General features: G+C 41.0%; 1 protein-coding gene across 2 annotated transcripts in view; it reads right to left on the reverse strand.

Annotated features, from left to right (window-relative positions):
- LOC111149595 (phosphofurin acidic cluster sorting protein 1) overlaps positions 1 to 14,702 on the reverse strand; it is a 143,029-nt gene extending 128,327 nt beyond the window's left edge. For both annotated transcript variants that reach the window (XM_022506734.1, XM_022506733.1), the window contains exon 1: positions 14,188 to 14,702. In XM_022506734.1, coding sequence (XP_022362442.1) covers positions 14,188 to 14,537 — 350 coding nt within the window. In that variant the 5' untranslated portion in view covers positions 14,538 to 14,702. The remainder of the gene's footprint in view (positions 1 to 14,187) is intronic.

Genomic DNA, 14,702 nt, shown 5'->3' on the forward strand with positions numbered 1-14,702 from the left:
AATAGAGAGAAATTTAAGTACCTTTCTCATCATATAATATATATGGAATTTTCCAGGAATGTAACTATGTTTTGTGCATAACTTCATGATCTATTCAGAATTCTAGAAAACCATATCACCAATGGCACTGCCACATATCACCTGACTCACCCACACAGTACACCTGTATCAGTCTCTATTTGTGTCATACTCACAGAGGGAAACCTACATGTACCTGCAAGTACCTGACAGCTACACACTTCTGACAGGCCTTGCCATTTACAAATGTCTTCTGAGAACTCACATATAGTAATACAGCTTGTATTACAAACAGCCGTCCTGCTGTTTTTCCTTCATACTGTAGTTAAGATACCGTAGACATGTTGGTAAAGTTTTATTATCTGGGAATTTCGTCTTAGGATAGAAAAAGGGCCATAAATTTTAATTCCTGAACTCAATAACTATTCTTTTATGCAACTCACATTATCCAAATCACAAGTTAAGTAACATATTTACCTAAAACGTAAAAAGATAATGAAAAAGAAAAACCCAGGTGCCATTTCAAGAGCAATTACCTAAATATATCATAAACTTGACCTAGACACTGAACAGAGCAAGAGGGAAAGAGGAGTCCAAACTAAAAGATCTAACTAAGCACTTTTCCTTTTAAATCAGTAAGCTCCAGTTTGGCATTCACAAGCGAAGGGCTCCATTATTTTCCTGCTCTCTTTCAAAAATAGCTCCACCTTCAAGATTATACAAATTAGATCATTCTGCAGCAGGATTCCTCCTTACAGAGCAGCTCCTAGGAAGCACAGGCAGGCTGTCTGCTGCAGCAAACTATTCATTTAAAAAACAAAACAAAACAAAACATGTTTTTGACTTTTCGGTTTTACTGGGTGGCAGAGAACATTGCTATAGGTATTAGTGGCTTTTGCCACAGATCTCCCTTACTAAAACACATCAAATAAATAGGGGGTCACAGAGAATATACCAGACCAAGCAAATATGAGAGCAGAATAATCAGGGATGTTGAGACTCAGCTGCTCGCATAGCTTCCTCATGGCCCACAGCACAAAAAGAAATTAACCTAAATTAGTAACACAATCAGTTGCCAACCTGTAGATTACTCATTCCATCACCCAGTAAACTCCCAAGAAAACTTATTCCCAATTAATTACAAATGGCAAAAGTGGAAACAAACTCCCCTCAAGAACCTTGACAAGTTCTGGTATACAGATTTCATTCTTTTTTTTTTTTTTTAAGATTTTATTTATTTATTTGACAGAGAGAGACACAGCGAGAAAGGGAACACAAGCAGGGGGAGTAGGAGAGGGAGAAGCAGGCTTCCCGCTGAGCAGGGAGCCTGATGTGGGGCTTGATCTCAGGACCCTGAGATCATGACCTCAGCTGAAGGCAGAGGTTTAACCCACTGAGCCACCCAGGCACCCCTACAGATCTCATTCTTATATAATGTCACTTAAGATAAAGTAATGACAACAGTAATAAATTCCTTTGTAAAAACCAGAAAACTGACACAACGAAATTAAATAAAATTTTCAAGTCATCTTTGAATCCCTTGGCTCTGTCATACCCTAAATCCAACCTATAAGCAAATCCTTAGGCTTGGAAATAGACCTAGAATCTGAAGGATTCTCTTTTCTTCCTCCTCTACCACCCTGTTCTAAGCCAGCATTAGCTCCCAAGACATTATCACAACACTTGTACCTGAACTCCTTGCTTCCAACCTATCCTTCTTTATAAGCTATTCTACACACAGCGGCCACTGAGTATTTTAATATTAAAGTCATTATCATGACTCTTCTTTCACTCAGAACCCCCAGTGGCTTCCCGTCTCATTCAATGTCAAAGCTAAGTCTTACAATGACCATGAGATCTGGGTCCCCTTTGCTTCTGTGACCTCACTCCTCATTCATTGGCTCCAGCCTACTGGCCTCCTAGATGTTCCTGGAACCTACCAGTACTTGCTGTTCCCTCTGCTGGCTTGGCTAAATGTGTGCCCCACAAGGACTGCTCCCCTTCTCCGAGGTCTTGTTGACCACCTTATTTAAAACTGTAACTCTCTCTGCTCCACTTATCCCCTCTTCCTACTTTCTTTTTCCCCATGTGACATACTCTATCATTGGCTCATTCATTTGCTTATGCTCTGCTGCCCACCAGCCCCTAGAAGGTAGCCTCCACAAGAGCTGGGATTTTGTCTCTGTTATTGGCTGTTCTCTCCTCGGTGTCTAAAACATGACCAGCTTGCGATGTATACTCAACAGTTACTTGCTGATTAACTGACTCCTAGGTAGAGAAGAGTTAAATGAGACTTATCCAAATCCACATGATGAAGTAAAGCCAATTAAGAAACCAAATTCTAAGGTCAAAACATTTTTGGCTAGGGTTTTAAAGAGATTATAGCCATTTGCTGACTTTTTTCCTGCAGATATATTATAAGAATAGGAGGAAATACCTGAGCAAGCATCAAACAAAACAAAGCAAAACAAAACCAACCTAAATAGAGCCATCATTCCAAACAGTCATTTTTCTAAAAATGTTCTCTTAAATGGACCCAAATAAGATGAAACTTCACCAACTGAGACATGGCATTCATTCATCAGCAAGGCTGCCTGAGAACCGGGCCCTTCCCAAACATTAGTAAACTTACCACTTGGCCTAAGCCCAAAGCATGCCAAACTAATTTTATGCCAAATCTTAGTTTAAAAAACCATATCCTGTTTCTAGCCCAAATTCATTTCCCAATGAAAGGATATTTTCCTTTTTCTCCATGGAGAGAAAAGCTGACTGAAAAGATTAAGGAGTAATATTTATATTATAACTATCCTTTTTTATGCTTTTTTTAAGGAAAGATAAAGGGGATTATCTACAAGTAATAAAAACAAAGTGATAATGACATTACATACACTTAATGAACAATTCTCCCCATTAAAGGCAAGGGCATAAACAATTTATTGCACATTTTGGTGGCAGAGAGGAAATACAATTAAATCCATTAATAGCTACGAGAGTTTTTATGTTCCCAGAGGACCTTGGTTTCCAGAGTTGCTTATTCATGTTTATCCACAGCAAAAATGGTGCATGGCAGAGATGGCAAATGTTGCAGACTACTTTCCATGTATTTTAGTTTTAAGGAGACAGTTTTATTAAACAATAGACTTAAGATAGATTACACTACCACATTCCATTGGATATGAGCTAAAAGTGCCAAACAAAAGCCTACTTGTGAAGACAATGTAAATGATGACTAATGTAAATCAGGTCTATCATGGGTCAACAAATATTATACCATCAAATTCATAGCTTCACTGACATTACCCAGAGATGTTATGGTAATGACTTCTATGAATATAGATGCTCAAACATTTTACATTCTGTTTCTCTCCATGACAAATCAGAAAGGCAAAAAAGAAAAAAAAAAAAAGGTGTACTACTTAAAAAAATTTTTTTAAATTTTTTTTAAGATTATTTATTTATTTGACAGAGGAGAGAGATCACAAGCAGGCAGAGAGGCAGGCAGAGAGAGAGGGGTAAGCAGGCTCCTTGCCGCGCAGAGCCCCCAATGTGGGGCTCAACCTGAGAACCCTAAGATCATGACCTGAGCAAAAGGCAGAGGCTTAACCAATGAGCCACCCAGGTGCCCCTGTAGTCACTTTTTAAAAACTAGTGACTTGCCTAGTGGTAATCAAAACAAATCTAACCAAACAGTAAATATAGGCTTTATTTACTAATCCACAATTCTCCAAACCAAATGCAAAATTTGACTTGTATCTCTAACTGCATCTTCAATAGGGTTTTTGACTCCCTAAGACTTTGGAAGATTAAACCCCTACCCAAACTTACCAACAATCCCGAGCAAACCAAAAAGTATGTAAAATGTTTCTTCCTAGTTCCAGAACACCACAGCTGTGAATTTTATGTATTCTGATGATACTATCCATTACTCTCAGCCTTCATTTCCAGAGTCCATTCATTCTTATCATATTTGATTACCTGGTTTTTTTAGCCCGTGGTCTATTTAAAGCAATAAAGCAGAAAGAAGGCATATTGATAGCAATAGGGAGAAATAAAGACAAAAAAAGCAAACACATGAATTTAAAGTATGTAACACATACCAGTCTACACTCTTCATTTTAAGCCCTGATGTTCACCATGAAGATACCATTCATCATGGTAATCCACACTGGAGAAGTTAATCTGTGTTTTACATATTCTTAAAGAAGAACCAGAAACATTTAAACGTATTTGTAGATTTCCAACTAAAATGGGGCAGGGGCGTCTGTGTGGCTCAGTCAGTTAAGCATCCAACTCTTGAGTTTGGCTCAGGTTATGATCTGAGAGTTGTGAAATTGAGCCCCACAGTGGGCTCCATGCTCAGCTGAGAGTCTGCTTGGGATTCTCTCTCTCTCTCTCCCTCTGCTCCTATTCCCCCCTTTCTCTCCCTCTCTAAAAATAATAATAATAAAATAAAATGGGACAGTGAAGTCTTGGAGAAAGGAGAAAATTAACACACACACACACACACACACACACACACACACATTCAAACGTTTCATGATAGGCCTTAAATTAAATGTATAATCAGGTTTCTCCTATAAAAATAAAATTGGATTTTTCCATGGTTCGAGACATAAAAAGGAAAGCTTAAGGAGATAAGAGAAAAATATCAATTCCATTTAAACCCTCATTTTCTTAGGAGTCACTTAGCTTTTATTAGTAATAAATGGCTAGCTGTAAACCAGTTTAGTTGCTCTTCTGGCTGCCAAACCAGAGCTAAAGAAGTCAGCAGGTAGAATAGGGAAGCTGTCAAGTCAAATTGGCTCAAAACAAAGTTGTGGTTTGCAGGCGGAGCCTGAACCATCTCTTCCGTTCATATAAGCTGGCAGGATGTAGAAACAGGATCCCGATCCAGCCACTGCTTCAGAAAACCAAAATACTTTACTCTGACTTTAAGCTTGGCGTTTGGCAGGATCTGTGTCTAAAGTGAACCCAAGACCTTATGAAGGTCCCACTGAGGAAATTATATATCAACCAAGTTGCCCTGACTCCAGAAAGAAAGCAGTGTTTAGAGGGGTGTCAGGGAGAGACAGAGAAGCTGGACTGGCAGTAAACATAGCAATAGAATAGCAGTAACAACTATTATTTTGAAGTGTTTTCTGTGTACCACGTAAGCATTTACTTGTATTAATCTCATTTTATCCTCATAATTAATGAGAGGTAGGGACAATTAGGCCCATTTTGCAGATGAGAAAATTAAAGCATTAGAGAGGTTAAATAATTTGCCCAAATCACTAAATGGTAAACAACAGAATCAGGATTCAAATCCTGGCTAACGGGCTCCAGAACGGGCAGTTATAGCCATTCTGATGTTAAGTTTCTTGGTATCTATAATTTGGTAATAGAGCAGCATTCTATAATTCCAGTGTGACAAAGCATAAACATTAAATGTTATTTGTCAACTACGAGAACCAGCCAGGGCTTGAGGACCATCAAGTTTAAAGAGAGAAATCATTCTGGTGTCAGATAATCATAAGTCATGAGACAAATCCCAACTCTACCTACCTCTAAACACACGGTTTTTAAGGCTACACAGCCTTTAAAAAGTGCATCCATCTCACTGGGCCTTGATTTCCCTTTCTAGGAATGGGGTCTCAGTACGTGCCTCTGAAGGTTACTGTGACACACAGTAAATGCTCAATTAGTCTGGTTCACTTCATTCAGGTATCAGCTCAAATGTCACTCCCCCAGAGACCTTCTCTGGCCCCCCATCCAAAAAAGCCCTTCCGCCAACTTTCTCAATTCCCTCATTACGCTTTATTTTTCATCATGGCATTCACTCATCACCCCTTTATTTATACTGTAAACATATAAAATAAATACCTACTTATTTATACTTATATTACCTAAATATAACTATTTGTTTATTATCTGTCTCCCTCTACCTGAACATATACTCTAGGAGAGAATGAATTTTGTCAACTTGTTTGCCACCGTTCCCCCAGCACCTACAGCAGTGCTTGGCACACAGAAATAGTCAATAAGTATTTGTTGAATGTAAGAACTGTGTATAACAAATATCCATTCAATAAGCATTACAAATAAAAAAGGAACTATTCATTTAATAAATGTATTCATTGAGTACCTGTAAGGTAACTAGTAAATGAACAGGATTAGTTCAGATGACAGTAACAAATTGTGAAGAGTTATAAACTCCTAGAATGTAACAGGCAGGAAAGGGTAGCTTTCCAAGGTGGTAGATTAACTGAGACCTGAATGATACTCACAAGCCAGCCACATGATGATGTGGGGACAAAGCATCCCAGGTGCAAGTGCCAAAGCCCAAAGGCAGAGGTGACCATGTCTAGGCCCAGCTTCCCCAGAATCAAGCAAGCACGGTGGAGAATGACAGAAGACAAGGTCAAAGACAAAGGAAGGGGTCACATCTTGAAGTCTTTCCCAAGGCATGAAAGGGGTTTTATTCTAAGTATGATGAAAAGTTATTTGATAGTGTCACTTATCTTCACCCATTAGAATATATACTTAGGAGATCAAGGAGACCAGCTGGTCTACAAACATTTGCTAAATGAATGAATTGGGAAGATTATGAAGAAGGGAGTGACATAATCTGATTTTCTTTTGAAACATCACCCTGACCTGCTACTAGTGGTTACACTCCAGGAGGAAACTAGGGTGGCAAAAGATAGGTAGAATTACAAACAGTAGAATGCAATGTGGTTTGAGAGGTACTGTAATACAGAGAAACGGAAGGATAAAGCTGCTCTGTAAACCTTGAAGCCGTTTGGTGTTTTTAAACAGGAGACAGCAAAAGGTCAGTGAGGAGGAACAAATAAATGACAACTGATATCCTAAACCTTTTGTGTTTTCTATACTATTAAAAAAAAAATTGGTACAAAGGATCTCTACCTCACCTATGAAAAAAGGAACAAAAGGAAAACTCAAGAGAGAGAGAGACACACACATACGCAGACACAAAATGTTTTGGAGAACAACTATAAGGAAAAAACACCTTTTTATGTCTAAGCACAACGATCAGTATAAATTTCCTCAGGGACAATTCATAAGTCAATTATATCCACAATGTGACCTGGTGGAAATCTTGCTCACAGGAAGGTTTTGAGAGGCAAGCTGTCATTTGGAAGAGTTACACAGTCCACAAAGAGAGGAACAGGTATTCCTCTAGTAGGAATCAAGTTTTAAAACATCATTCCCTTCATATCTACCTTTATCTGTATTGAGTCACTAAAAAACACATAAATTACAGCATAATTTCTAAGATACTCATCACAGTTCTAAAAAAATTTTTTTTTGCAAAAATACACTATGGATATTACCTAGTGTCATGTTCACAGAACTAGAAGTACTGTAAATGCTGAACGGATTTATCTGGGAGTTGGCAAGGACCATTGACCCCAAAGAGAAAAAAGGAAGGACAGTATTCAGGGTCAGAAAAATGTGTGAAGCTACAGCTAAACTCAGAGATTCTCACCTTGAGTGTATCTTAAGACACTTTACTATCTAAAAGAATCTATGTAAATATTAAATAAATAAATAAATGTGTCATTTTCAATACTACTTTGTCACCCACCTACCACAAGGGAAACAGTGTCTAGAACATTCCCCATTCACCACATTTACTATCAATAAAAAGGAAAAAGCAATTCTAGACCCAGGAAAGGAAGGTAATGAGTGGATTAAAACTTTAGTCCCCCAGGTCTTCATCCATTCAATATGTACTTTTTTTTACAGCCTTACTGCAATATAAAATTTGTAAAGTTCACTCCTTCAAGGTATACAATTAAGTAGAGTAGATATGTATTTTTAAATATATATTTTTTTCTTTTTTTTTTTAAGATTTTATTTATTTATTTGACAGAGATCACAAGTAGGCAGAGAGGCAGGCAGAGAGAGGGGGAAGCAGGCTCCCCACTGAGCAGAGAGCCCAATGCAGGGCTCAATCCCAGGACCCTGGGATCATGACCTGAGCCGAAGGCAGAGGCTTTAACCCACTGAGCCATCCAGGCGCCCCTTAAATGTATATTTTTAAAATAACATTCACCGGTCTGTTCTGCAATGCATGTTTATTATATGAAGTTAGAAATCATCACAAAAACATAAGGACCAAAATTAATACCACATATAATCTAAACATCTAAAGCCATTTTGTTTTTTTTAACATTTTTATTTATTTATTTGAGAGTGAGAGGGACAGCAAGAGAGAGAGAGAGAACAAGTCAGAGGGAGGGGTAAAGGGAAAGGGAGAAGCAGACTCACCACTGAGCAGGAAGCCCGACATGGGGCTGGTTCCCAGGACCCCAGGATCATGATCTGAGCCAAAGGCAGACGCTTAAGCGACTGAGCCACCCAGGCGCCCCTAAAAGCCATTTCAGAATTAATGTCTCCAGACAGTTTTCTCAATAGGTATTGACTAAGACCTAAGACTGTGGGAAACAAATGGTAGGCAGGCACCAGGAAACAAATTCCCTACATAAGAAGTGAGCAGATTAAAAGGTAAAAACATTTAAAGGGGAACAACTAACAGAAGAAAACTAAGAGATCTTTGAAATAGTGAAAAAAAGGGACATTTAAAAATAATCTGGGGGCGCCTGGGTGACTCAGTGGGTTAAAGCCTCTGCCTTCGGCTTGGGTCATAGTCCCAGGGTGCTGGGATAGAGCCCAGCATCAGGCTCTCTGCTCAGCAGGGAGCATGCTTCCCCCCCTCTCTCTGCCTGCCTCTCTGCCTACTTGCGATCTCCGTCAAATAAATAAATAAAATCTTTAAAAAAAAATCTGGAAGTAGACAAAAGTATTCAACTTAATTAAATAAATAAGGAGAAACCACAGATATTAATATGAGAAATATCACGGTTAGGCAATTTTCTCTTTAGTGTTATCTAGGGATGCCTCAGTAGCTCAGTTTGGTTAAGCGTCTGCCTTCAGCTCCGGTCACGATGCCGGAGTCCTGGAATCAAGTCCTGCATCGGGCTACCCACAGACCCTGCTTCTCCCTCTGCCTGCCACTCTCCTTGCTTGTGTGTTCTCTCTCTCTGACCAACAAATAAATAAATAAATAATAGTGTTATCTAAAAGAACTTTCTGTGGTCCTGAATGTTCTAGATCTGCCTTGTCTAATACAGAAGCCACTAATCACACGAGACTAATATGACACAAAATGTGGCTAATACAACTAAGAAAGAGAATTTTTAATTTTATTCAATTTTAATGAATCTTAAATAGCCACACGCAACTAGTGGTTACTGTATTAGATAGCACAGCTTTAAAGATAAAACAGCTTATGATGTCAAGATTTAACTGGATGTCAAATGGAATGCTTTCACAAACTGTTTTCTGGAAGATATATAAGCTAAGTAACAATTTATCTTCATTTCCTGGCCTTCTCTACTGCTCTTCTACTCTACTTCTCTACCCAAGGTAGAGGTCACATATAGGTCTGTCTAAGCAGCTCCCTGAGCTGTGACTATAGCTCTCCTCTGGTTTATAAGGTAAAAGAGAATGGATCAGGCTTTCTAACCAGACAACAGCCCTGTGAATGGCAGGAAGAGGAAAAATACTCTAGAGTTGATGTCTAGGCATAAACATCTTGATTCTCTAAAACCATCCAAAGCTATGCTGCTTACTCTTCCAATTAGGCCTGGAGAAGGGAGAATTCTGTCTGCACTTGCCAATCTAAAACCAAACCACCTCACTCAATCCAGCCCAAGGGGCCGCTGAAAGACATTCTAAGACCAACTTCAAACTCTTTTCTCAAGAGCCCTAATACCACTCTGAACCCGCACTGGAAAAAGACCAGTTCTTATGAGCATTACCACAGCTACCTTGGATGCCTAAAGTACTCCCAGAATGTGATGCCACAGATGCCAGCCAAGCCGATTTCAAATTTCAGAGGACGCACTAAACCCTCAAGTCCAGGCCAAAACAAAACAAGCTTCCTGGGTTGAAGCAGGGAGAAGACACAGCCCATATTCTTACTTGTACCTCCCTCATGCACACTGAGGCAAACACGCATAGGAACAGTAGCAGCTCACTGGCTCAGCTAAGAAATTGGGAAACTAGTTTAAAAAGAAATCACATAACCACTAAGGTACCCAAAAGATCTGTAAATCAATACATGTAAAACAGACTCTGTGAAAGTCATTCTCTTTCTGACTTAAGGAATCTGAGCTTCCACAGGGACAATGGATAATATTACCCTGATAGAGAGGATATTCTATTACAACACTCACAATGTGAAACTCAAATCTTCTAAGATACGAATATGGTTTTAAGACTTTTAATGCTAGGGAAATAGCAGAAATTTCACCACGTCTCTCTTATTTGATCAATTTCATTTACTTCTTATCTATCATTTAAGAAGTACTTCCTCTTACAGACCTGTAGGTTCTATTTTGTATTTATTTCACCCACATTTTAGAATGAATGGCAAGTAAAAGTATTCCCAACCAATGGATTAAAAAACCAAGGTGTGGAAGAGGTTGTCTTGGCATATAATAAGAATAGAAGGATAATATATCCTGGCTTGCCTAGTGCTTTTGTGGTTAGAGGGGCAACTCTCCCTAAGTGTCCTGATGAAAGTAACACTTCTGCTGCAGACTAGTCATGTCAACCTAGCCATGGCCACCTCCTTTGGTTCTAATAGTTTTATCGAATAAGGCTTAACTTTGGTATCCAATTAAAAAACAAAAACAAAAAAACAAAAGTGGTCTAAGGAGAAATGTGACTGACAACTCCTGAACTCCTTCCCTAAGTGCTCACACAGGTAAGGTAGTACATGCAAATGTACTTTGTACTCAGAGACAAATGTGATACAGTTTGTAAGTGATACAGCAGAGCACATTTTATCTCCCAATAATTGGTTTTATGCTACTGAGGAAATTTTGTACACCTGTGAAATTTAATAATTTTTCTACCTCCCCTACTGAAGTAGCTCAAAAAGAGAAAAGAACATCAGGGAAAACGTCACCATACAAGGACCAAAGAGAAGGGATCAACAATGAAACTCTAAAGCTCTTCCCTTAACATCAAGCAACATGCCACCTGCTTATAATGTCACACCACTAGCCAATCCATGGGCCATAGTAGAGGAAGCACTACTTAGTATGGAGAGAAAACAATGCCAACTTCTAAAGCTGTGAATTTCATGAACAGTAACAGACCTATACTGGCTTGAAACAGAATCTTAAAAGCCAACTGTATTTCCCAGTGATTACCTCTGGAGAGCGAAAACAGAGACAAGGCTGGGGGCTTTTTCCTTTAAAATTTCCATCTTTCTGTACTGCTTGAATTTCTAATCATGGATATGTATTAATCTTTTAATTTAAAAAAATGCTGGTAAAAATGTCAATGAATCAAACAATTTAGTTATTTTAAAGCCAACTGTAAGTATTCTCTTCAACCATAAAAAGTTAAAAAATATATATATAAAGCCTTAAATCCACAATCATGTTTACATTTCTTAAGTGCACATGTTACGTGCTTGTGTCTCATTTAAGTTACATGAGACAAGAATGTTAATCCTAGGCTATATACAGAATGCCGCATACAGAGTGCACATTGCCAATATATTCTAAACAACATGAACAAGCAAATAAGGAGATCTCAAATTAACCAGATGACTCTAGTAATTGGAAGGGCCAATAGCAGGATATTTTCTCCCCACAGGGTGTTATTTTCCATCCTGCAGATAAAACAGCATGCTCCAAAGAGCACAAGTGTTCCACAATGGGCTGGGAGGCACAAGGGTGATAGCTGAAAAACAAAGTTAGAGCAGGACAGCTGACAATCTCAAGGATTGGTTAGTAGACATGACATAACCGCGTGATCCCAGGAGGTTGAAAACAACAAGCAACCTAAAGCCTCTCACACCAAGTTAGTGTAATAATTACCCCTTTACTCAGGATGGTAGGCTGTTTCTTGGGCTAATAATTTATTACATGGACTTTTTAGTGACCAGTAGGTGTGGAAAAAAAAAAGAATCAATATCAATCAATGATTTTATTTATCTCCCTCTGTTGCACAGCAGCTTCTTCCCTGTTGGCTCAACGCCTTTTCAATCTAACAAGCTAGAAAAGGCAATTGTCCAACTGTCACCAGTCAAACACAGCGATAGATGTGAAGGAAGAATGGGCAAGCATGTATTACTAACACTGAACCATTGTAGGAAGGGGTACAGTGTTTTTGTGTTTGAAAGAGGTAGATTAAAATACTTGGACTATAGATGACCTACCTAGAAAGAGAGAAGCCTGCTAAGGACCATTACATACTAAACTCCCACTTGAGTTTGGTGTTGTGCTAGGGCACTGGCCAAAGCAAACTAAGCTAACGTGGCTTCTGATTACCCTAAAGGAAAGACAAAGGAAAAAAAAAAGTGTAAGTCCGTGAAGTGAATGCTGAAACACAAAGGATGAAGAGTAAGAGGGATAGAGCATGAATGGAAGACAATTAGTATTATCTTAAAAAAGTTTCAGATGTATACTCTGCAAACAGCAATTCCACCCCTACATATAAAGAAACCAAAAGAAACTTTTGCAAGGAACACCAGGAGTCCTGGACAAAGATATTTAAAGCATTACTGTTCCCGTTAACAAACAAAAAAACAACACAAATATTCACCGAAAGGAGAATTATGACGTATTCATACAATGAAATTCTATCCATTAGTGAAAATATTTAAAGTAGAGCCACTATATCCCACAGACAAGTCTCACAAGCTGAATGCTCAGTCAAAACCCACTAACACAACTGAGTTAACCCACAGAACACAGAGTGTGACGGCACTTATATAAACTTCAAAAACACTCAAAACTAAAACATACTGTTTAGAGATGCACTCATGCATTAAAAATATTTTTAAAAGACAAGGGAAATAATAAACACACAATTCAGGATAGTGTTTACCTGGGGGAAGTTGGGGGTATGGTCGGGACGGGGCACCCTGAGGCCTTCAACATAATTTATAAGGCTCAATTTTTTAGGCTGAGTCAAGTATAGACATGTACTTTTCATCATTTTTGTAAAATACCCTATCTAGGAGGGGAGTGTGTGTGTGCGTGCATGTGTGTGTGTAATTTTGTAAGCAAGAAATGATTCAAAATAAAGGGAGGGAGAGATAAACAGAGCCAAGCCTGGAACTAGACGATACTTCCTAACCCCCACTTATACCTCCATCTACCCGAGCCTAGGCTAACAGAATAAGGAGCGAGTCCAAAACTCCAAGGCAACAGAATGGGCTCAGTTTAGAGGTGACAAAAAGATCACCTCCTGGCACTTTTCTGGGCTTACTGGGTGAAACCAGCTCCACAGTGTCTGTTACGGGGTAAACTGTAAAACACTGCACACTGTCCCCAAAGAGTTGGAAAAAGAAAGACTGCTTTCCCAATACAGAAAGAGAGAACATCACAAACTCAGGCACATTTTACCAATGAAAGGAAAGTCCCCAGATGGTTCCAAGAGACAGAGGAATGGACTGAATTTAAGTAACAAGGCAGTTATTTTATGTAGTCCTCCAGGCCTAGGAGAATCTGTGACTAGCTACTGGGGAGGAAGGAGGGGATGAAAAATACACTTAAAGACACACTAAACAGGACTTCTACAAAAGCACAGAGGCCAGGACAGAATGTGTGTAATCTGAAGCCCAAATGAACGTGTGCGTATCGAAGACTAGAAGCCTCAAGGGTTACTCTATGGGCTTTACCTGGCAGAAGGTGACAATGAGTCTGGCACACGCTTAGTATATTGGGAAATAAAAATATCAAAAGACATCTATACCGCATCTATGTAACATATGTACAGCCCACGGGCGCCAACGAGGCAGGGAAAAGTCTGTGACAATCGCAGGGAAACTGACAGGAAGGCCGGATTCGGTCAGATCCACGAAGAGAAGGCCCCGGGCTGCGAGTCCAGAAGGCCCCAATCGGGGAGGGGAAAAGGGTGGTCCCGGGCCAAGGCAGAAGGTGGGGCTGCCAGCAGAGGGCGGGGTCCCCGCAAGAGGCGTCCTGGGAGGCCAGGCAGGAGCCAGGCCCGGCAGCCAGGGGGTATCCAGGGAGGGGGCGCTCCCTTGGGCGCCGGGACGGGGAGGAATGAGAAGCCGGGGGCCTGTCACAGACCCGGCCCTGCGGCCCCGAGGGCCCGGTCCCCCCGCCCGCCGCTCACCTGGGCACGCAGCTGGACGAGCTCCGGTCCACCTCCCAGGTGGCGTACAGGTTCATCTGCACTGGGGCGGGGGTGCGGCCTGGCCCCTGGCCGCCGGGAGGCGCGGAGCCCGAGGCCACCGCGACGGCCATGGAGGTGGAGGTGGACGAGGACGAGGAGGAGGCGGCCGCCGCCGAGGTGGACGAGGACGACGAGGTGGCCTGGGCCAGCTTGGGGGGCGTCGGCTGCTGAGGCGTCGGCTGCTGCGGCGGCTGCTGCTGTTGCGGGGACTGGGCGACCCCAGAGCCCCGCTGGCCGCTGCCGCCCCCGGCGCCTCCGGGACCACCGCCCGCCCCTCCGCGTTCAGCCATGGTCCGGCCGGAGGTGGGGGGCGCGGGAGTTACGGGGATCCGGGCGACGCCGAGAGGACGCCCAGGCTTCTCCCACGGCGGCGGCGAGGGATCCACTCGTCTCCTCAGCCCGCCCGCCCGAGCGCGCGAGCGAGCGAGCGAGCGAGCGAGTGAGAGGCTGCACGC

This window comes from Enhydra lutris, unplaced genomic scaffold (genome assembly GCF_002288905.1).
Source record: "Enhydra lutris kenyoni isolate GAN:26980312 unplaced genomic scaffold, ASM228890v2 scaffoldscaffold22, whole genome shotgun sequence".
NCBI classification, from domain to species: Eukaryota; Metazoa; Chordata; class Mammalia; order Carnivora; family Mustelidae; genus Enhydra; species Enhydra lutris.